The sequence below is a fragment of the Filobasidium floriforme genome (genome assembly GCF_021052385.1).
Source record: "Filobasidium floriforme strain CBS 6241 chromosome Unknown HD553scaffold_16, whole genome shotgun sequence".
Lineage (NCBI taxonomy): Eukaryota > Fungi > Basidiomycota > Tremellomycetes > Filobasidiales > Filobasidiaceae > Filobasidium > Filobasidium floriforme.
In genome coordinates, this window is record NW_025763637.1 from 418,412 (window position 1) to 441,148 (window position 22,737).

A 22,737-nucleotide genomic window follows, 5' to 3' on the forward strand; every position below is an offset into this window, starting at 1 on the left:
AAAATGGTCGCGAGGAGAAGGCGAAGGGGGGGGATGATGACCGATCGATCGTTGGATGATTGCAGGTACTTGCCAGGTAGCTGGTAGCTGGTAGCAAGTCTAGCAATCATCTGCCAACCTGCTCGCAATAGTCGCAGCGGTGTGTGGTCGATCACCACTATCCCGTCATAGACCTCTCGTCAGAGTGACGACAACTATCGTGACTACATGGCGTCCGGCACGAAGCAGATAAAGCACATCACCGTGCTCGGGGGAGGGTTGACGGGTCTCACGTCGGCCTATCGCCTTGCACAACTGGTCAAATCCTCTCGCCAATCTGGCAATCCATCATCAGCATTACATCCAGAGGCGAGCATCACCCTGCTCGAGAGGTCAGCCAGAGTTGGAGGTTGGGTACACAGTAGACGAAGATGGATGGAGCTGCCTGAAGGGGTCAAGGACAATCTCGGTGTCCATGGAAAGGTCGACGTCGTTTTGGAGAGCGGACCCAGAAGTATTCGGCCTCGAGGAAGCAAGGGAGCTGCCCAGATGTTGAAGCTCGTAAGTATCGAAGTCCGAGAATCTTTCACACAGGATTTCGCTATCACTAACTGCGACTGATGCCCTTCCGCAAGAATTAGCTCCAGGACCTCGACTTGACAAAGGCGATTTTGCCCGTCCCTCTGGATCACCCTTCCGCCAAGAACCGGTTCATCCTCGATCTTCGAAATCACAAACTCGTCAAGTTGCCGTCCAGTGTGATAGACGCCCTGACATTGTGGTTGAGAAGGGATGGCAGGGGTTCCGGTATATTGAAGGGCTTCCTGCGGAGTATCCTTCTGGAGCCGTTCCGCAGGAAGAAACGTCTCGATGCCAAAGTCCCATCGACCTCGAACCTGGCCGTACTGGAAACACAGATCAACGATACCTCGGTGGACAACCTAGTCAGACGTACACTCGGGCCTCGAATAGCAGACTCCCTGATCTCCTCGATGGTGCATGGAATCTATGCAGCCGATTCTCGGGTCCTCTCCGTCCGCTCCACCTTTCCCGTCCTCTGGGACGCCTTGCAAGCACGAGGTAGCCTTGTGCTAGGATTACTCAGGCCCGCCCGTTCAGTCAGGCGCGAAGATGCCGCACGAGCCGAAAAGGAGGCTTGGGAGTCCCTTGGAGGTGACATGAATGCTCAACGAAAGACGTGGAGTATATACGGCATTCGAGGTGGGGTAGAGACTTTGACCAAAAAGCTAGAGGAAGAGATTCACAAACTCGGTGTTGACGTGCGGGTTGGGCAAACTATCGAAAAGCTCGAACCCACAGATGACGGATGTCGAGTGAGTCACCGAAACGCAAAAAAGAATGGAGCCCACTCGCTGATTTCCGATGAATTGTTTGGTTATTCTTCAGGTCTCACTTTCCTCGGGGGCAACTTTGGACACAACAATGGTCGTCTCGACGCTCTCTCCTGCAGTGCTAGCGGATCTCTTACCTAGCCAACACAGCCTTCCCAATTTGTCGTACAATCCCGCGACCTCGGTAGGGGTGGTCAACCTGGTTTTCCCCATCCCGCCTGAAAGGATACATCCTCCCGGGTTCGGGTATCTGGTACCTCGCACAGCAGACTCTTCGATCTTCGCACAGAGCGAAGCATTACAAAGGAACCCGAACCCCGACGGCATCATCGGCGTCATTTTCGATTCCACCTCGATGACCGGCGTGGAAGACTCACCTCTGATCGCTTCGCACTTTACAAAATTGACTGTCATGATGGGAGGGCCGCACTGGTCGACTTATCCATCGGATCCGTTCTCATCGGCTTCGCCTGCCATCCCGATCCCGCAATCGAGCGAACTCGCCGCCAAAGCCATGGCGCATTTGAGAAAAGTCTTTCCGTCCGTGCCGGAGCCTGTCTTGACGGAAAGCCATATCTCGAAGAACTGCATCCCTACCTATTTAGTTGGGCATGGTCAGCGTCTCCATCAATTGCACAAGCACTTGGGCAGTTCTGCCTGGCGTAGCAAGCTGGTACTTCTCGGCAGCGGTTATGGGGGCGTCGGGGTGAACGATTGCGTGGGAATGGCGGAACAGGCGGTTGAAAACCTCAACATCGCTTGGAGTGAAGCCCCATCTTCTACATCTTCATGTATTACAGGTCTCGAGAGGTGGAAAGAGTGGGACTAGAGCGATTGTTCATGCACCATAGCTCCGGCGACTTCCACTACTGCCTCCTTCTATCGAAAAAGCAGACTCCCGCGTATGTCATTATTTAGATCGTCCAGGTCGCAAAGAGGGTACTGCGTAGATTTAGATTGCGATCAGCTCGACGATCTGTAGGATCTCTCCCAACCAACACTGACCCGAAGCAAGCCATGATGGTCCATTTTCGATTTTCACCTTCACGGAAGACGTGGCTTCGAGGTCCATAAAAGACCTCGTCATCCACCTCCTCGGCTTTGCGAGGTAGGCAGTGCAAGAACTTCCAGTCCGGCTTTGCGCCAGACTCCTGGCACAGCTTTTCAGTGACTTGGAACCCGTTGAAAGCCTTCAAACGAGCTTCCTTCTCCGCTTCCTGTCCCATAGAGATCCTGAAAGAGATGGGTTCAGACGGATAACGAGGCCCCCCTTCAAATTGATCAAAGCTTACCATGTATCAGTGACCACAAAGTCTGCGTCCCGGAGCGCTTCAGCTGGCGAATTGGTAATGAGGATCTGGTCTGCAGTTCCAGCCTCCTCGCTGGAAACCGGACGAAACAGATTTCCGGACTTCAGAACACAATCTAGACCGAGCAGTAGCAGATCAAGGACTTACACCCTCTTCCAGACCCTAGGATCGACTTTGTCGTACCCTTGAGGAGCTGCCACAGCCATCTTCATGCCTAGGCGAGGCAGCGATACCAGCATGTCGTTGAGGACGTTGTTGACGTCGCCGACCCAAACGATCTTTTTGCCTTGCAACGCCGCGAGCGGATCGATCTGCTCGGCCAGTGCGAATGCGTCCCTTTCCGGCGTGTTAGAGCTTTTGAACCGCGACAATGGGTTTTGTTCTGCCGGAGTCAATATCTCATACATCGTCATGATGTCCGCGAGAATCTGGGTAGGATGCCAAAGATCCGATAGCGCGTTGATGACTGGGACGCCCGCCTTTTGCGCCAAAGTCTGGAGATATGACATTTCTCAAGGTGAGACCGAGTACTTCCCAAAGCGCGCACCTGGAAATGACGTATTTAAACGAACTTACCTCGACTTCTACATGTTCGCCCACTCGAGCCATGATTCCTGCCGTCATGCTACCAATGATACGGGCCGTATCTTCGAGAGACTCGTTGACGCCCAGCTGGATGTCGTCTTTTCCCAAGAAGAGAGCGCTTCCACCGAGAGCGGTTATCGCAGTCTCACTAGCCACCCGAGTTCGCGTGCTCCTCTTGTTGAAGATCAACGCGACCGATTCCTTGGGTAGCCGAGAGATGATGCCACCAGTTCGGTAAACCGTAGCGATGGTCTTGTAAGCCAAAGACAACTTGATCAGAGTCGCAATTTGCGTGGTGGAGAGATCTGCCAGAGTCATCAGAGACATTGGCTTGTCGGCGAGGCGCTTGTTGAGCATGAAGCTACCGTTCCGATTATGAAGCTTCTGATCACGAGGCTTATCCGTCGAGGCATGCAGCCTTTGACCTCGAGGCTTTGCCGTCGACCCATCTTTTGGTCCCCTCTGAAGTCGCCTCGATTTGGCTTCCTCATCCCGGGGGAATGTTACGTCCTGCTTGTGCACGGCTGAAGCAGTGATGGATCGGGCCTGAACGCCGGTCTTGAGCGTCGGGCCTAGCGCTGTCGCGACAGCTCGGGGACGCATGGAGAGCATAATTGGGGGGAAGCGTAGATATAACTGATGATGGTTGACGATGCTGTGCAGACCTCGACTTGACGAGGGCCCTGCCACTATAGTAGGTGATCAACAAAGACGACGAGCTCGATCCTGCCCCCGATGACTCACAGCGAGTCATGCGAGAGTCAGTCACCCGACGATTAGGGTTCAAGGTGGAAACAAGCCGATATGTCACGTGATTGGCGACCGGACTCTCTCCCTCGCCGAAGTATCAAAGTTCGAAACCGGGTTACAGTACTAGTGCTCATCAGTAGCGTCAGTCGATCAGTGCAAGGTTCGCAAGGACAGGCTCAAGAAAGCTCTGGGACGTACACAGAGGATAAGGCCGCGATAGCTTGCTGAACAGAAGCCCTTCGAGATACTCGATTGGGACCGATCTCTGTGGAGGGCGAAACAGTCATGGTCGTCACCGTGCAGTTACCAGACTATCTGCAAACCAGCTCGGCACTTATCAAGGCCCTCAAAGCCTCGTCAGATCCTCCTCAAACTGGATGGCCTTCCAAGATCGAGATAGCTCAGCAGGCAAAGGATCGTGACGATTTCTTCCTCTACAGGAAAGAGTCGCTCTTACGGGAATGGGTGATCGAGGAGTTTGGCAAGGTTCGAGGAGCAAAACTGTGAGCCTTTCTCGGCAGGTAACTTCAGGGTTACACCGAGGCGATATTGATCCAGGACATCACTGCATATCAGATCTTCTTTCAATCCTCTGTTAGATTACCGTTATCATGAATTGCTCGAATCTCTTTCCGTGCAGAAAGATGCGTCTGTCCCGTTAGCTACTCCTATTCAGGCCCTCTTGCACGGGTTCTTCTCTGCATTACGCGCCAACATTCACAAGATAGAAGCCCTGGACCGACTTATCGAAACCGCATCTCGGAGCTTCCACGGCCTTCTCTCGACCGTTCGTGCCGATCAATCGGCTACAGCAGGCAAGGCAGAAGGATGGCTCGACATTTTGGGACTCGCGTTGACCTGGGTCGACAAGGAGAACGTCAAAGGTTGTCTCGTCCCCGTCGAGCGATTACTCAGGGCGATAGGTACGGAACTTGTTGTGTCTTTGGACGTAGCACAAAATAGGAAAAAGGTGAGCTGTCATCGGGTTCAACATCTCGGTCTGTTCAACTGATTCTTGATACACAACCCGCTTTTGCAGATCACTTCTTCGGTGCAGCCGCTGGCGCCGGCTTTATTAGCAGTTTGGGAATCCAACGTGTCCATGCGGGAAGCACTAGAAGATCCCCTCAAGGCTCTGGTTTTATCTCTACCGGTGTTGCAGCAAGAAGATGTCTCTACAGCTTATTTGCTACCCATCTTTCTGTACCAAAACGCAATTCTGTCTCGGACCAAGCTCGTTTTCGTACCGCGGTATCTAGCTCTCTTGATTGGATCGCTTCAGCAACATCGTTATGCGCTTTTCCCGCCATCGGCTTCAACGAGGAGCTCTGTACCCGTTGACGTGCATATCTCAGGACGGGTCCGACAAGCGGTACTTCAAAGCACCCGATTTGTGTTGGAATCCATCAATAAGGTCTCATCTCCGACGTCGGAACTTGCAGCTCGCTGCGATGCGATCGCAGGGGTCTGGCGAGCTATTCAAGCCTGGGGAGGCTACTTGGAAGGGGATGAAGCATGGTTATCGCTCTTGCAGCGAACTGTAAGCGATGCTTCTCGAGCTCTGGTTGGAGCAGATCCGACTCTTGCTAGTGCGATCTATGGGGTGTTGGACATCGCGGCCAGCTTGGATTATGGAGCCACTCAGTTGAATATCAAAGATGAGACTGACGTGCAGGCTTGTAGCCGGAATGTCCTTGCGCATGCGATGGCGGTGAGTGTTCAAAGGCGCACGTGCTTTCTCATTCGGCTTGACTGAACAGCTAAATCATCTAGGTACCCGAGATTGAGATTTCGGACCCAGCTTTGAAGCTACTGCTTACGGTATCGAGGTATCACGCTCTCACACACGAGACTTCCAGCTTCTTCGAACTGCTATGCGACTGTACACGGCGCGCCATACGCCAAGGGGAAGCAAAAGATGTCTATCGACGCATATGTCGTGGACCTCTCGTCGCAGCTATCTTTCAACAGGAAATGAAGCGCAACGCGGCCGACTCCTTGGCGGGAGGCGCTACCACCGAAGGAGTCTGGGCAATATTGCTTCGGAGACTTTCTCAACGGTTGGATGGCTGTCAGAGATCCTCTCAGGCTGAACAAGGCGCTCAAGTTGGATCAAGCAAAAAACGACGCATCAATAATGGTTCAGCGGTAACCGTGAATGAGGGAAACGACTTGGCTGCCGAATTCGGTATTCTGTCTCGTTTGATTTGCATTCTGCTGGATACCGTAATCGACAGCCAGGTCGAGAAAGCGCCGGCGCTTCGGTCGTTGGTAGAGGAGCACTACCGTATTTGGCAAGACATGCGCTCTAACATCACCAAGAGCACAGACGGCAACTCCTGGGCACGTGAGATAAGAAATGCTGGCATCACAAGGCTGCTCAGCTCTGCCTTGCGATTTGAGTCTTCGCTCCAAGATCATGCAAATACCGTGTCCGGAGACTTCGATGCACCTGTCATGGCGGTAGCAGAGTCACGTTACGAATCCGTACGTAGACGTAGGGTCACTTACCGCTCAGGCTAACTCACTCTCGAAATACAGTTCCTAGCGGCTTTTGATTCCGCCGAAAAGCTTGGACTGTTTGCGGGGTCTGATGAGTCACCTCTGCAAGGGTTCTTATCGACCTCAGGGCATGCTAGCTCCAAGTGGTCTGGGTACACAGGAACCTTGGATGCCGAGAGCTTTGCGCCGGCTATATGGCAGACCGTAGCTACGCGGGGTGTCTCAGTCATTGAGTAAGAGCAGAATGCGGGTGCGCTTTGACAGTTTTCTTATCTGATCACCAGCAAATCCTAACAGAGCTTATGCCACCGATGACCAAGTGAACGTCTTTGCGCGCAATCTAGTTCATTATGGTGCAGACGCTACGTTGGCACGAGAGCGCGGTTTCTCGGCTGCCAGTGCAATCGAGAGGGTCATGTGTTCCAGCGAGCTATGGGAAATGCCTCGCCTCCAAGGTGAGCTAGGGCCCACCTGGTCTTTCGCCAAAACAAGCTGACCCATGACCTATAACTCTTAGCTGCAATCTCACAGCATGTGAAAGATCAGATGCAGACAGTACACCCAAGTCCAGCGGCTGTCAAGAATGTCTATATGTTCCTGATGCTTACTCCGGTTGAATACCTGAGTCGCAATCTACGGAATTTCACCGTTAGCAAAGCCTATGAATGGGACATAACCTTTGCAAGATCCGCGGAACGCCAGGAAGAGTCAATGCTTTTGAGACGATATCTCAGCAGGACCATAGCCGAAACGGGTTACATCGGCAATCTGGTAAGTCAAATGGGATTTTCGAGCGACACACATATCGCTTACTGTTGATGACGAAAGGAAACCGAGAATATCGACGTACTTCTGGTGCCTTCCTCTCCATCAGCGACACAAAGCAATGAAATCACTCGAGAACTGTTTGCGGGTCTTCTGAGGTATGTAGCCTGGACGTCGCTTATGAATAGATTGTCACCCAAAACTAACCAACTGTTCCTCTGAAAGCGCACTGTTAAGGGAATCGAGGAATGAGAGAAATTCTGGTTTGCTGGCATACCTCGTTGTCAAGCTAGTGAACGATATCAGTCGACACCAGCGACTAGGCACCATATGTGCCATCCTCTTGACGGCACCTCGCGAACTGAGTATCGGCGCTGAAGCGTGAGCATTCACCGTTATAGCAGCCGGAATGGTATTGAGCTAAACTTGTTTCTGATATAGCTTGCCGAGTCATATTCTTGGCAGCCTGGACGAGCTTCACCGCAAGATGAGCCGGGTGTACGACAAACATTTCAGAAACAACGACATCACCGAGGATCTTCTCTGTATATACCGGGCGATAGTTGTGTATAGCTCATGGAGGAATCCAGGCGCATCCTTTGACCCAGCAATTAGCAAAGGCTTGGCACGACGGGCGATACAGGTTTGCCTGCGACGAGTCACCGAAGGCGAAGTTGATCCAAGCTGGAGAATCGTCAGCATAGCAGCGCCTGCTCTGGAGACCTTGGCCATGGAAGTGGCGTCGGAACAAAACGAAGCAGGCATTCAGATGTGGCTTGCGGCTTGGGTCGAGATCAAAGCTGCCAATGGCGAAGCCTCAGGTGAGCATTGGTCCTATCCCAGCAATGCTGTATGGTCTGCTAATTCGCCGTTCGACTTTGCGAAAATAGCAGGCTCCGCTGATGACGATCTATTATTGGACAAGCTGTACAAACGCAGTTTATCACAAATCACCTCTGCAACATATGAATCATTGCTGTCGACCCTGATGGACAGCCTTGCACTGCCGACCGGATCGGCCGGAAAAGTTGCTGTAGCGTCTCTGCAGGCCTGTTCGCTGCTCTTGGAATTGCAGATCAACGGTGAGTTCTCTCGTGCATCACACATCCTCGCAGAGATCTTACGTGTTCGAGTTCAGGCTCCGGCAAGGTCTTCAAATTATACCTGAGCAGGCTGTTGGCCGTCCTGCATCGTTGCATCACAGACGGCCCAGACACGGCATTATTGGTTCAAGCTTTGCGCATCATAGATATGATCAGCGAGAGGAAGGTTCGTCTCGCAATGGACATCACTTGTAGCATGCGGCAGACTGATTTCCTGTTGCAAACAGCCTGTCAGCCTCAGCGAGCAAGACGCGAGCGAAATCGTACTCTCTTGCTTTGCCGCTTTGTCGCCTTCAGTCACAAACAAGGACTTGCAGACGAGTCTCGAAATACCGACACTGGTCCTGTCGATTTGCAACTCGCTTGTCCGACACCGCAGGGATCTAACGCTCAACGTACTCCCACAATTGATGAGAACCTACTCGAGGATGTTTGTGCTGTTCGCTCGTCCCCGAGCCAGTATCGGATCGGGCAGGCTACGAAATATCGTCATCAATCGGCGACCGAAATGGATGGGCCCCAAAGATGACGATTGTTTGGGGGACCAGGAGGCTTCGACCTTTGCGAGAGCGATCGGCACCTTGACGGGGAGATCGATGATCCGGAGAGGGAAGTCTGCAAGCGATCCATCCGTTGGCAATCAGGTCGATCGAGAGCTTGGCAGTCTCGTCGGGCAACTATCAAAGCACGCGCCTGGGGTCCTCGTGGCATACGTGAGAGCGGTAGCCGACCCGCTCTCTGGGATGCCTGTTTCAGTCAGAGGGGAACTCGAGCCTGGCCTCTTTGCTCTTTGCGAAGCCATCACCGCCGGAGGGAAGGCTCAGTATGGCAAGGGACCGGGAGAAGGCGTCGGGGAAGCGTTTGGGCTGGGCGAGGGCGATAATGTCGATACGGAATACGAGGTCTGGGTCGATCTGTGGCAAAGATGGACCAACAAGAGGTATACCGGGCAGGGTTAATCGGCGAGGCTTCAAAATCTTGTGCAGTGTAACAACAATATCATATGATATCCGTGATGCACATCACGATCATCTCTTGCTGCAACGCGCTCTTTGATGATGAGGTGGGCGGCGGAAGCGGATTAGGAGCTAGAGGAGAGAGCAAGGGGGCAGGGAGCAGGGAGGAGCTGGCAATGGTCCACTTGTTGCAGGGGGGACTCTGGTCTAGCTAGTCTCTGGATCTCTGGCTTTCGTTGTGCTTGACCTACTACTACTGCACACATCGCACATTCAATTTACTTTCATCCACGTGTTGCTCCTCGAATAACAATCGATAGCTACAGATCCATACCTCTTCCCGCTCGAGAACACGCCTGCAGGATGAAATCTCCGCCAGTAGAGGACATGTTCGCCGAATTGAGTAGCGAGGATGGAGAGGACTATGTCGTTCCTAGACGGAACAGATCCAAGATATATTACAGCAGAGATCAACTGCTAGCGTTGAAGAACTCGCCGTTGGTCAAAGAACCTCAGGGAATGTCTCCTGCATCGGAATGGTTCACGTACGCTGGGTCGATTTCCGCGTTGGCATATCCATGCATCACCACTGACATCGCTTCCGACTGCTTGGCTCCGATCCAGACCGTCCACTGTCGAGAGCCATCCACCGGGCTATAGATCGAGACAGTCTCCTTTCTTCGGCGAAACAGGCAGGGATGCCATATTGACGCCGGGCAAGAATACGAAACGAGGGAACGGCCGTTTGCCCGGCGAGAATTATGACGGAGAAGAAAGGCTGTCATTCGGGCGGGGATTGGCGAGCTCTGGCCGCCCGAGAAATTTGTATGTCTTCAAACATTCTCCGCTCTCGTCTGAGCACTGGTCCTCAATTGTAACTCCCGGTCCTCTCCTAGAACACGTAGGACAGACAGTGGGATCCTGGGACGCAGTCAGACGGCACAGGACGAACACCCAGACCCGATTACGCCAGAACGTAGAACTTTCGATAGGACCGAAAGGAAAGATCGACTATGGGCTAAAACGGATCTCAAGGATGCGGCCGAAGGAGATGCCACGATAATGGGCAGGTTTGCGATGAAGGGGGCTTTGAAATTACAGACTGGAGATGAAGTAAGTGTCTTTGCTGTAATAGCCAGCGTGCCACGCTCAGCTGATGTCCCTGTACAGATCGATAGGAGGACCCCGAAACAGGTCGACGGTCGGGAACAACGAGAATTCAGGTCGGCCGATCACAGCTCCAAAAGGACCGCTGACAGTACGTGGAGACGTACTACTAGTGGACAGGTGGATAGAGTAGCTGCAGCCACCCCGCGACGCTATGGACACAACGAGGATGAACACGTTCCGGAATGGATGATGGATCCGGCCCCCACTGCGATCGATGCAACTCCTTCGAAACAGTCACAGGCGGGATCCACGCAGAGCGGTCTTGACGAGATCGCTGCGTACAGGCAGGCCATGAAGGAGCGGGAAGAGCGACTTGCGGCCAGTATCGCACAACGTATGTCACTCATGAGTTCCTCGTCCATGCTACCCGGGTACTGATGCGCCAGGCGAATCGTTGCAGCCGGACGGTTACAAGATGACATCGCAGATCGTGCCGAACACCAGCCGCCTGGGTTATTTTCCGACTTGTCCTCGTCCCACAGTGCCGGATCTGGCTCGCATCCGGAGCAACGAACAACCCCGGCGTCATTTCTCCTCCCTCAAGCCAAAGCTAAAGTTCGCAATGATAACTTGGCTGCGAGCGTGTCAGACCCAGCCACTCCTTCCGGCAAAGGCAGCCGTTTCGCTCGGTTCTTCGACCCTTCCGCCTCTCCGGCTACCGCACACACAGCTCCGATACCCCAACAAACCATTCCTCCCGCTCATACGACGAGACAAGAGCCAGTCGAGACACTGGTCGATAAGGCACAAGGTCTTGCAGCCTTACTAGGCATCAAACCTGCTTCATTGGTCAAAGCGAAAGACGCCGTTCCTCAGTCGCCGGTCATAAGTACCAATAGTCAGGCTACACCGCCTATTCCGCCAACTCTAGGTATGCCACCAATTCGTGAGGCGAACATAGACCCGGCGACGCAATCGGTGGATCACATGGCCCGATTACTGGGAATGCTCAAGACTGCCGTAAGTAGCTGCTTCTTCACTGGTTGCGGATGTTTGCATGCATGGTGCTAATATCTGTATTCTCCTGCGTCTCAGCAAACGGCTCAACCGCCTTCGCTTCCTGCCACGCCGTCCGCTACAGCTCGATCTGCCCCAACGGCTCCGATCTCCCCAAACTCTGGATCGCGCTTCCTGGCCGCGATGTTGAACGGTGAAAAGCTGAAACATAGCTCTTCTCCGATACCGCCATCGACATCTTTGAGCCATCACGACGGAAGGACTGCTCAACGCCAGCTCGGCACAGAAATGATTCCCGAACCCTCAAACCAAGCGACGGGTACCCAGGTCAAGCTCCACGGCGCGCGCCTAACCCAACAGCCATCCGAGCATCATATGGCCGAAGCAACCCCTACGTTACCCCATGAGCGCCGGATGCCGGCCGCAACTATCCCACGGGACCTGGAATCACCCTCTATGCATTTCGCTGCGACCCATATCAGACCGCCGGGAATGGATATGATGCCCAATGCCCCTACATCTCTGATGTACCCGCCACAGCAAATTAGACCGAATATACCCGAGATGACTCCGGCTATTCAACAACAGGCTCAATTCTGGCAACTTGCAGGAGAGCTCCCACGAGGGCCACACCCTCCTCGAGGCATGCCTATGCCAGGACCTCCGTTTCCACCCATGAACATGCCGCCGCCTCCGGTTTACGGACCTTATCCGATCCAGAATCTCCCTCCAGGACCCGGCATGCCTCACATGCATCCTCACCCGATGGGCTTTGGTGGTCACATGCCTCCAGGTCCTCCGCCTCACACAATGACGCCCGATGCGATGTCTAGCAACCTCATGGCGATGTTGCAGAACCGGCCCCAGGCTTAAAGATTGTTGCTTCTCCCTACGATCCCAGTTGTACCAGACTGCATTCATAGCTATCTTCAAAGAAGCTCGACCGACAAGGCTTAGATAGTTTGCCTCGTGTAGTGATTGCGCAAACATCTCAGACGTTATAGCGATATCAATGCTACCTTGCAAGATTCAAGGACGAATCATACACAGCACAAACGGCAGCAACGATGGCTCCGGCTCAACAAGTTCCGAGAAGGCCGAGCCTGAGCATAATAGCCGAACGATCTTATATGACGAACGACCATGTACATTACGCAAAATACATCACAAGTGCAAAATCTCGAGGTTTCTAACCGCTCGCAAACGCCTTGACCAAACCCTTTCCGGCCTCGGCAGCCAGACCTTTCGCGGCGTTATCTACGGCTCCTAGGCACAACATCAAGTCCAAACGGCTGGGGTCCTGGATCTTGCGAGCAGGAGGTTCCGCGACATCCGGCAGAGGCGCAAGCCCCTGTTTCTTTCTCAGCTCATTCTCCTGCTGCCTGCTCTGGACGGCTTGGTCGTGCTTGCTCTTCTCTCGTCCAACTTGACGCAACTGGTAGGCCAGATTGTTCTGCTCGGTCGATAGGTTGGTCAATTGAGAGAGGGTGTTGCTCAAAGACAGGGGAAGAGATGTAGCGGTGGTGTTTTGGAGAGGGAGGAATGTCGAGGGGAGGACGGTGTTCTTGGCCTCTCGCAAAGAGGGCGAGGCATCGGCCGGGGTGGACATCTCGGCAAAGAGAGCGTTGAGAAGGGCAGGGTTCTTGGTTCGAAGCTTCAGAGGCTGAAGGATAGTGGAAGGAGCAAGACGGTGTTCGATCAAGCTACGAGTACGGGATATGACGGGGTCAGGCGTCAGTCGAGGCCATGTAGAGTTGAGCTATTCCAACTCACCTTTGAGTGTCGAACTTTTGCTTCCTCAAGGCAGCAGCGAATCCGTCGGAAAACTTGTATGCCTTGATCGAGACGTCACCAGCGGAAGATCGGGCGGCGTCTTGAGGAAGGTCACAATTCATAAGTTAGCGTTACGAATGCTGCGTCAAAGACCTTCCCGCACTCACCGTGAACAATCAGCACAGCCCTGCTACCACCTTTTCCACTCGACCCCCGATTTCCTCCCATCCTCTCCACAGCGGCCATGAGTTCGATAATACCCTTGATCAAGAACCCACTTCCGGGGGCCAAGCCGGCCAAGTTTTGGTTGTTAGGGTCTTTGCTTCCCGAGATGGTCGAAGAGGGATTAAAGGTCTCGGAGATAAGAGTCGAGAAGAGTGTAGGGGAGTGAAGGGTGAGGTAGATCCCGATGGGAGAGTCGAGCAGGGCGACTTCCCGCAAGTGTCGCAGAAGGTTTTGAGCGAAGGGGGCTAAATAGTAGCATTATTGTCAGCTCAACCGCGAAGGCTACGGGCATGACTTTCAATGAACTCACTCTTTTCAGTATCAGCACCGGTTCCGACAGCGTTCAAGGCTCCCTGAACGCCTCCAGGAAGAGGATAGCTGTCCACAATCTCGGCAACTCCGCTGAGATCTAATCCGAGCAAGAGACCCACAGCGTCGACGGGGCTGGGGTTGGAAGAAGAGTTGGAGCCGCTGGGGTCGGTAGAGTGTTTGAGGATCTTGAGCAAAGGCTGGAAGAAGAATATTTCGTTCTCAGTCGAATGGCACGACCTGATTTCCTTTGACCTGCCACGAGACTTACGGTGCCTCCGACCTCTACCTCGTTGATAGGGATGTCACCTTCGACATCAAGAGCCTCTTCGAGTCTGGCAGGAATGTTGCCAGATCCGGCAGACTGCAGAGGTCGCGAGCCGAGAGCTTTTCCTTGAGCACCACCAGCTTGGTTGATCGAGGTCTGCTGAGACTGTCGGGCGGATGCCGCAAGCTTCTCGGCGAGCGAGGTGGGTTTTTGGGACTCGACTCCTGATGACATTATTGTCTCTTGAATTTCAGGCAGATGTCGATATGATCTAGACGAGTCTATCGATCGAGTTTTGGGTGGGATATGGTATCAGAACGAGACGTCGAATGTCTCTTTTGTCGCTGGGATCGCTGGTGAAGAGCGAGAAAATACCGCCAGAGCGAGGGAAAGGAAAGGGAGGGGGAGGACGCATAATAACGAATATTCATTCTCACGTTCACATCAATCAAAGTGTTTCACTTTTTGGACATTCGAGAGGATCTTTGCATCCGCCGCTTCCCTCCCTAGCCCTCCCCCCCTTCCTCTCTCCCGATCATTCGATCAGCAAAGCTCATTCCGACCTTCGACCACCTACATATGCTACATACACATATGCATACGTACAACAACAACAACGATCACTTCGAGTCATCTCTGTCTTTTCAGATCCACTCGACTGACTGACCCTTTACTTCCAGCAAGCCGAGGAGCGTTCAAGACTACTCAAAAGCACACCATACACATGTGGGTCTTTCATGAATGGCAGCACCACTACCTTTCCCGACCGGTTTGTCGGTCGATCCGCTGATTCAAGACCGCATTGGACTCTATCGATACAGCCTAAAGTTCGAAAATATTTGTTAATCTGCCATGTCGGACCATGAACAAGACGATGTACGTTTCGAAAGGTACGCAATCGTCGGGTCATGATGTTGACTGATCGTGGCGGCGGAATTTCTCAGGAGGCGGTCTCCGGATTCGAGGTAAGAACATGATCGCCGACATGTTTCTCGTGACTATCCACTGATTTCGTTTCGGGTAGAGCGTGGATGAACTCCAGTCCCAAGGTATCAACGTGCAGGACATTAACAAGCTCAAAGCCACCGGTATCTGCACCATCCTGTCCGTGTCCCAAACCACTCGACGCAACCTTCTCAAGATCAAAGGCCTGTCTGAAGCCAAGGTAGAAAAGCTCAAGGAGGCCGCAGCCAAAATGTTACCTCCCACTTTCGCTACGGCAGCCGAGATCGGTCTCAGGAGGGAATGTTGCGTGATGATCACTACTGGAAGCAAGACCGTTGACGCGATGTTGGGCGGTCAGTAGTGCGGGGTAAGGCAGATTCGATTTCGATTAGCTCTTACCGCGGTTGAGATATTTGAGCAGGAGGGATACAGACGGGCAGCTTGACTGAGGTCTTCGGAGAATACCGTGAGTCGCTGTTCATCTTGGATCGAAGATCACGCATGTATTTATCAGAAACCTTGCCCGTCCCAGGTACTGGCAAGGTGATTCCAGCGGATTTCGCGATACGAGACATCTTTACATTGACAGATCAGGATTTCTGTGACAGACACAATTGGCTCATACCATGGCAATCACGTTAGTTGAAGAGCAGCTTTGGAGAGGATCGACACAGGTTCAGGTCGGCTGACTTCCTCTTGGAGCAGCACCCAGCTCCCTCTCGAAATGGGTGGTGGAGGGGGTAAAGTCGCGTGGATTGGTAAATCGACACAGGGAAATGACGAGCTTTAAATCGCGCTGAAATATGTGTTGTATATCAGACACCGAAGGGACGTTTCGCCCGGAACGGCTCAACGCGATCTGTGACCGATTTGGCGTTGACACGACGGCGGCGACCGGGTGAGCGCGTTCCCAGAACGTGATGTATCAACAACTGAGCCTTCAAGTCGCCCAATACAGGAACGTCATTTGCGGCAGAGCGTATTCCTCGTCAGTAGCCGGTAGGAGTTGAGGATACATGAGAGCTGAAGATGAAGTCCCTTTTCAGGGAGCAACAACATGACATGTTGTTCGAGTTAGCGCAGAGGTGCGTACCGTAGCGCAGAACAGATCGCGTCTCGACGCTAACTGACTCTAGCGGAAACACTTGTATCATCAGATTCGTTGAAGATCGAACCTTCAAACTTCTGGTCATCGATTCGGTGATGAACCTTTTTCGCAAGTCTTCTATTCGACATGCAGGGACTCGATCGGTCGCTGATGAATAATATCCGGGTGACATGCAGGTTCCGATTTCAGTGGAAGAGGTGCGCGGGATTACCGGATGAGGCATCGCTTCCGATTCTAACATCTTATCTTTCGCTATTTCGCAGGTGAACTGAGTGAAAGACAACAGGTAATTGATTCTTAACTTCCGGAATATATCGAGTTTGAATCTCATCACCCGACAGAAATTAAATGCCTTTTTGTCGAGACTCGCGAAAATGGCAGAGGAATTCGTAAGCTTGTCCAGCACGAACAAATGTCCGAACAACATGATGACGCTCAAATCTCTAGAATATCGCTGTACTCATGACCAACCAAGTCAGTGATACTTATATGCAATAATCAATCAAGAAGCTCATCACAGGGGTTGAAGTGACTGCAGGTACAAGCCGATCCCGGAGCCACGGCGATCTTCGCGGGCCCAAGTGCTAAACCTATCGGAGGGTGAGCGATTACCCTGAAGATATGCGATCGCGGTTAGTTGGGCTGACTGATGTTTCTCGGTCGATTTATCCTGTACAGCCACATTTTGGCTCATGCGTGAGTGTTCTGGTAGCGCAAAAAGAAACATATACGACGCCAGGCACTGAAAATAGTTTGACGCGATCTCAACAGGTCTGCGACTAGGATTCAGTTGCGGTATGGATTGTGTTGGTGCAGGAACCGGTTTATTGTTCATAATTAACTTGATGAACCAAAACTCCGCAGCAAAGGACGTGGGGAAGAGCGGATCGCGAAATTGGTAGACAGCCCTTGTCAACCGGACGGCGAGTCCACTTATGCCCTAAGGGTAGGGTAAGTGTACTCCTAAGCGCGACCTAGACCGTCTACAATGTACTGACGGAAACACTATCTGGCCTATACAGCGGTTGGGAAGACGTCTAAGTGTAGGCTCCGCGAGAAAACAAGGGAGAACCGGACGGCGAACATATAGGATCACATCATTGTATCTCAATCATTTCTTTTTACGCTTCGGCCAAGAGCCGGACAGCTCGTATGCCGAGCAAAGAATGTCACAGTCAGGAATACATACGATATTTTAAAGCTCCGCATTCTGTCCCACTCACTCAGGTTCGAGTCTCAGAGGTAACATGCTATCGCTATCCACGAGAACAGCATGGGACTGGGTCTCACGAAGCGCGACTCACGTGAGTAGCCGGGCAGCAGGCAGATCTCTCGTAAGCACGAGGTTTGCATCCGCGAGCCCGGTCATCGATCGGCCTCTCAGTAATTTCAGGCTTGCTCGAATGCAAGACCGACGCTGATACGCTGATGCTGTTGCAACAAGAGGTGTGCAAGCCAGCCTTACGCACGCCTTCTAGCACCACGAGAGACCCAGAATATAGCAAGATGGGTCCTCCTGTCAGACAGAGATATAATGCGAAAGCGCGACAATCTACGATCGGGGGATTAGCACACAAGAAGCGTCGACGCAGTACGGTCAATAACGAGGATGTTCCCGTTGGTACCCTTGCGAGCGAGGCTCCGGCCGAGCTGGATATGATCTCGCCCGGGCAAAAGGAGACGGAGAGACAGTCTAGACTTGAAGCTATGCGACGTGAGATCACGGACCAAGGCGAGCAACTCAGCTCGAAGAAGCGGAAACGGCTAGACGCATTCATAGTTAGTCTCAAATTCTCTATCGTCTCACGGTCGACAGACGCTGACCTACTTTGAACTCGCCTCAGAACAAGAAACTCAAGCAAGAATCTCGTTTGGAGTCTCTGGAAACTATTGCGAACTCTTACAAGCTCGCCGGATCGTCAGGCGGAGCTGGACCGTCATCTGCGACCATCGCTTCGATAGCCTCGAGGTTGAAATCGACGTCTACTCTAGGTCAATTTCCCTCCAACCCTCTTAGTGCCCAGCAGAGAGTCGACAAGCGCGAAGACTTGGATGTCAGGAGAGCAATGCACAAGACTGCTCAGCGGAATGGAATCACCTACGACGATGATGTTTCGGATGCAGACGACGATGAGCATACATCAGCTCACGGAGCCGGTGAAGGCCTTGGGCATAGACAAGCTAAACGCCTCAAGAAAGCCGAGAAGAATGGGATAATCGTGGATGTCGACCAGCAGGACGAAGTTGGCTCATCGTCCGATCCAGTGAAAGGCAAGGTACATATCACGAACAAGGCCAAGATGAGGAGAGTGAAAAAGGTGAGCGATATTTATCGTTGAGGAGGGGCGATAATCTTGCTTATGCTTGAACTTGTACTAGGACAAATGGGGAAATCCGATCATCGTTACAAACCATACCGAGTCAGAACTGGATGACAGCACCGATTCAGACGGCGAACAAGGGAACCAAGCGACTAGTCCTGAAGACGCCGATCTGGAGAAGCTGTTGGCGATGGCAGTAGAGGAGGACTTGCCGGTCGGGACTGTGAAGCCTGATTCGTCCATCCCATTGAGTTTATCACTAGGTTCCGCTCTGAAGCGGGCTCCCGATGGGTCTGTGATAGGACCGAAAGTGGTGGTTCGAGCCGCGAAAGTGAAAGTAAGTCATCTGGCTGCAGGTCTATTCGTTCTTCTGTTGATCGGTCTCAAGCATAGACCACCCGAATGTCTGGAGCAGAAAAGAGACTGCTGAGGAAAAGGCAAGCTATGTTGGACGCTGCTGACGAAGACGAAACGGACAGCGACGAGGATGAAGATGATGAAGATGAGGATGAAGACGAGGATGTTGAGGACGATGACAGCGAGGACGACGAAGACGTAATCGTGCGTGCGGAGAGTCGTTCAGCAAACAGCGGTCCGTCAGACCTGAATTCAGGAAGCGAAGCCGGCGTCGAGTCTGATGAAGAAGGCGATCTTGAGATTGCCGAGGGCTCCGATACCGGTTCCTCCGACTCGGAAGCCGACCCTACGATGAACGATCTTGCAAAGCAGAAAAGGCCCAAATTCCGACAATGGGCACTGCAACAAACCGGCGTCAACCTTGCTCCTGACTTGCTTGCTCTGAACAAGCCGTACGTGGAAGGACCATCGTCCGGGCCTAGCATGCCGAAAGTAGGACCTCTCGGGGAAGAGTACAGCGTACCATCCACGTCTTTGCTATCGAGGGATGGCGGTACGCCAGAGTCCCAAACCAGGCAGAGGGTTCCCGGGGCTCGTCCTATCCTGAAACGTCGGCCATCAGTGGACGAGGCGCGACAACAACTGCCTGTCGTAGCCGAAGAGCAAGCGATCATGGAATCAATTTTGCTACATCCCGTGGTCGTAATCTGTGGGGAGACGGGAAGCGGAAAGACTACACAAATACCACAGATGCTTTATGAAGCTGGTTTCGGATTCCCAGGATCGGACAATCCCGGTATGATTGCTGTCACGCAACCCCGTCGAGTCGCTGCGGTCTCCTTGGCGGTCAGAGTTGCCTCTGAACTAAATCAAGGGCCAAAATCGAATCTGGTTGCACATCAAATCCGATATTCATCTACGACTTCGAAAGATACGGCGATCAAGTTCATGACCGATGGTGTGCTGCTGAGAGAGCTTTCCACCGATTTTCTTCTGAGCCGATATTCGGTTGTAGTGGTTGATGAGGCACATGAGAGAGGAGTCAATACCGATGTGCTGGTAGGAGTCTTAAGCCGCGTCGCCAAGTTGCGAGAGAAGCTGTGGCGAGAGAAAAAGGACGACACCAAGGTCAGTCGGTCTTTGAGCGATCCCTGTATCGAGTTGATGCTGATGCTGGCGGCGTTTCATCTTAGCCACTACGCATTGTTATCATGTCGGCGACGCTCAGAGTATCAGATTTCGCCGCAAATACCACCTTGTTCGCCAAACGGCCTCCCGTCATCGAGATTTCTGCCCGGCAACATCCCGTTACGGTCCACTTCAGTCGCAAGACAACAAACGATTACGTGACTGAGGCCTACAAAAAGGTCTCCAAGATCCATGCGAGGCTCCCAGCCGGCGGTATCTTAGTCTTTATGACGGGTCAGGGCGAGATCACCTCTCTCTGCCGAAAGCTCGAGCGTAAATTCGGCAAACGGGCGATTCAGGAACGTCAGAAAGCCAGGGACAAATCTCAGCAGACCGGCTTAGCTAGAGACGAAGCAGCCCGAGCATGGGAACTTGAGGAAGTTGACGCCGGTTCCACGACCGCAAAATCGGCCTCTCTCGTAGATGGTAAGCAAGAGCCATCAGATCGGCCGCTCTCATACATAGTTAACCGGTTGCATTGATCAGCTGCACTTGAGGTAGAGGACCTTGATATCGGATACGACGACGATCTTGCCGGCGATGTAGACGATGGTGAAGAGGATACTTCTCATGATCCCGAAGCACTCGATTCCGAGGAGGAGGATGATGAGGATGCGAGGCTCGGAATCGATACTGAGGAGTCAGAAGGTGAGTTTGTGCCGTTCTGGACCTGTTCGATTGCCACTGTGAAGCTGAGTTTTTTTATCGCCTACATGGCAAACAGTCCCCCTACATGTGCTGCCGCTGTACTCTTTGCTCCCAAACGAACAACAACTGAAGGTATTTGAGGCTCCGCCGGAAGGACACCGTCTGGTTATCGTCGCAACGAATGTAGCAGAGACTTCGTTGACGATCCCGAACATGAAATATGTCGTGGATACTGGACGAGTAAAAGAGGTCAGTCAACTAACAAGTTGTGGAAAGCGAATCGGGACACAAAGGACTGAAGACAATATGATGTCACCTATTCAGCGTCAATACGATCCGTCTTCTGGCGTGCAGACTTTCCGGGTCGCTTGGATATCCAAAGCGTCGGCGGCGCAGCGGGCGGGGCGAGCGGGTCGTACCGGACCAGGCCACTGCTACCGGCTTTTCTCCTCCGCAATGTTCGAGAATCACTTTCAAGACTTTTCGATGCCTGAGATCCTTCGGATGCCGATTGAGGGGATCGTACTGCAAATGAAGAGCATGAACATCGACGCCGTAGTCAACTTCCCGTTCCCGACACCGCCTGACCGCATCTCGCTGAAAAAGGCAGAGTCTCTGCTCACGCACTTGGGCGCTCTGGAAGCCACGACCGCTACGACAATGGTCAAGGGTATTGAAAAGACCGGGACCGTTGGTGGCAAGATTACGGCACTTGGGCGGTCCATGTCGAATTACCCGGTCACGCCGCGATTCGCGAAGATGTTGGTAATCGGCCATCAGCACGGTTGTATGCCGTATGTCATCGCGGTGGTTGCGGCTTTGTCAGTGGGGGACCCCTTCTTGCGGGAGGAAAGCTTAGGTTTCCAGCCAGGCGAAGATGAAGGAGAACAGCAAGATCTCGAGAGCGAGATACCCGAGATTAGCCACATCAAGAGCGGCGACATTCGAGAAAGGGAAGAGCGCAAGGCGAAGCGTCGAGCCTTTTTCAAAGCGCAGCAGGCAAGTCACATCTGGCTGTTATTTGTTCTCAATACGCTTCGCTGACCTTGTATCGTTTGCAGCGGTTCGCTACTCTAGGAAACGGAAGCAGTGATCTGTTCAAACTCATCGCCCTGATCGGGGCTTACGACTTCGAGGGGAGTTCACCTACTTTCTGCCAGCGCAATTTTGTTCGAGCCAAGGCGAGTCATATACTTCCGACACGTCAGCCCCCATGGTATTGATCAACAACCTACGACGTGCTATAGGCGGTCAAGGAGATTCAGCAGCTGAGGCAACAGATCACCTCGATCGCGACACAACAAACACCATCTCTGACGATGCCGGCCAAAATCAAGCCACCTAGCGATCTACAGGCAAGTGGCAGGTGGACCCAAATCATCACTAGCGATATGATTTCGTAGCTAACAAAGACGGTCATAACAGATGAAGGTTTTGCGACAAATTCTCTGCGCCGGGTTCATCGACCAAGTTGCAGTTCGGGCGGATCTCGTATCGAAAAACAAACCTGGCCAAAGATACGAAAACACCCGTGGAGTCGTCTACAAAGCTGTTGGAGTATCGGACGAGACCTTCATTCACCCTAGTAGCGGCATGTTTGGGGGTTCGCCACCAGATTGGATTGTCTTCAGCGAGGTGGTACGGACGAGTCGAGTGTGGTTGAGGAGTAAGTGCTCTCTCTTCCTAACGCCACCTTCGGCCCGCTGCCACATCGGCGCGTATTGACCATACTACCCTTTCTTACACAGCCGTCACGAAGATCAATCCAGCATGGTTGCCCAACCTTGGAAAGTCTTTGTGCACTTTTTCGCGGCCATTAGAGATGCCATCCAGCAGCCTTACCTCGAAGAGTTCCACAATTAAGAAAGGGCAGGACGCAGACACGCGAGAGGCCTTCGTGACGCCGCATTATGGAGATCTCGGCATCGACCTACCTATCGTCAAAGTAATGCAGAAGAAAGATAGAGGTCGGTGGATTACGCAAATATAGATGTCCTGCGATGAAAAAGTACAAGGCGGTTTGATAGACTGTTGCTGTGCGACTAGGGTCGAGCGAGTATGTAGCCATAGCATGTATTCATGTAGCGAGTCAACGCCCAATTGTTACCGTGTACGTAAAAAAGGTGCCGATACCGGATGCAGATTATTTCGGGCGGTGTTGAACGT

At 52.7% G+C, this 22,737-nt stretch overlaps 7 protein-coding genes across 7 annotated transcripts; 5 read left to right on the forward strand and 2 right to left on the reverse strand.

The window, feature by feature from the left end:
* Positions 1-207: 207 nt before the first annotated feature.
* Positions 208-2,160, forward strand: HD553DRAFT_274229 (putative Protoporphyrinogen oxidase; the record flags this gene model as incomplete). Its single annotated transcript, XM_046177861.1, has 3 exons — positions 208-540; positions 621-1,313; positions 1,387-2,160. The coding sequence occupies 3 exons, from the start codon at positions 208-210 to the stop codon at positions 2,158-2,160; spliced, it is 1,800 nt and encodes a 599-aa protein (XP_046035182.1).
* An 85-nt stretch (positions 2,161-2,245) lies between these two features.
* On the reverse strand, positions 2,246-3,583 carry HD553DRAFT_274350 (putative ornithine carbamoyltransferase; the record flags this gene model as incomplete). Its single annotated transcript, XM_046177863.1, has 4 exons — positions 2,246-2,564; positions 2,624-2,713; positions 2,789-3,135; positions 3,218-3,583. 4 exons carry the CDS (start codon positions 3,581-3,583, stop codon positions 2,246-2,248), a joined length of 1,122 nt encoding a protein of 373 aa, XP_046035183.1.
* A 546-nt stretch (positions 3,584-4,129) lies between these two features.
* HD553DRAFT_69400 (uncharacterized protein) lies at positions 4,130-9,485 on the forward strand. The gene is made up of 13 exons (XM_046184423.1): positions 4,130-4,479; positions 4,535-4,946; positions 5,016-5,687; positions 5,750-6,463; positions 6,518-6,711; positions 6,776-6,933; positions 6,996-7,249; positions 7,307-7,401; positions 7,469-7,624; positions 7,685-8,064; positions 8,134-8,325; positions 8,382-8,512; positions 8,574-9,485. The coding sequence occupies exons 1-13, from the start codon at positions 4,262-4,264 to the stop codon at positions 9,303-9,305; spliced, it is 4,308 nt and encodes a 1,435-aa protein (XP_046035184.1). The 5' UTR covers positions 4,130-4,261; the 3' UTR covers positions 9,306-9,485.
* A 36-nt stretch (positions 9,486-9,521) lies between these two features.
* On the forward strand, positions 9,522-12,460 carry HD553DRAFT_69385 (uncharacterized protein). The gene is made up of 6 exons (XM_046184422.1): positions 9,522-9,847; positions 9,927-10,127; positions 10,199-10,415; positions 10,473-10,806; positions 10,873-11,432; positions 11,508-12,460. Exons 1-6 carry the CDS (start codon positions 9,666-9,668, stop codon positions 12,300-12,302), a joined length of 2,289 nt encoding a protein of 762 aa, XP_046035185.1. The 5' UTR covers positions 9,522-9,665; the 3' UTR covers positions 12,303-12,460.
* A 158-nt stretch (positions 12,461-12,618) lies between these two features.
* On the reverse strand, positions 12,619-14,238 carry HD553DRAFT_343674 (uncharacterized protein; the record flags this gene model as incomplete). The annotated part of the gene is made up of 5 exons (XM_046182899.1): positions 12,619-13,132; positions 13,203-13,302; positions 13,370-13,672; positions 13,738-13,936; positions 14,008-14,238. The coding sequence occupies 5 exons, from the start codon at positions 14,236-14,238 to the stop codon at positions 12,619-12,621; spliced, it is 1,347 nt and encodes a 448-aa protein (XP_046035186.1).
* A 677-nt stretch (positions 14,239-14,915) lies between these two features.
* On the forward strand, positions 14,916-17,230 carry HD553DRAFT_358343 (Rad51-domain-containing protein; the record flags this gene model as incomplete). Its single annotated transcript, XM_046183909.1, has 16 exons — positions 14,916-14,969; positions 15,029-15,302; positions 15,371-15,419; positions 15,655-15,707; positions 15,769-15,847; positions 15,908-15,937; positions 15,996-16,034; positions 16,107-16,165; positions 16,234-16,254; positions 16,321-16,343; positions 16,399-16,446; positions 16,505-16,531; positions 16,596-16,657; positions 16,736-16,753; positions 16,829-16,852; positions 16,922-17,230. The coding sequence occupies 16 exons, from the start codon at positions 14,916-14,918 to the stop codon at positions 17,010-17,012; spliced, it is 951 nt and encodes a 316-aa protein (XP_046035187.1). The 3' UTR covers positions 17,013-17,230.
* Positions 17,231-17,360: 130 nt separating this feature from the next.
* Positions 17,361-22,729, forward strand: HD553DRAFT_69446 (P-loop containing nucleoside triphosphate hydrolase protein). The gene is made up of 12 exons (XM_046184424.1): positions 17,361-17,836; positions 17,902-18,375; positions 18,437-18,715; positions 18,772-19,863; positions 19,929-20,349; positions 20,410-20,571; positions 20,648-20,820; positions 20,896-21,570; positions 21,633-21,752; positions 21,819-21,926; positions 21,997-22,237; positions 22,320-22,729. The coding sequence occupies exons 1-12, from the start codon at positions 17,486-17,488 to the stop codon at positions 22,559-22,561; spliced, it is 4,338 nt and encodes a 1,445-aa protein (XP_046035188.1). The 5' UTR covers positions 17,361-17,485; the 3' UTR covers positions 22,562-22,729.
* Positions 22,730-22,737: the final 8 nt, after the last annotated feature.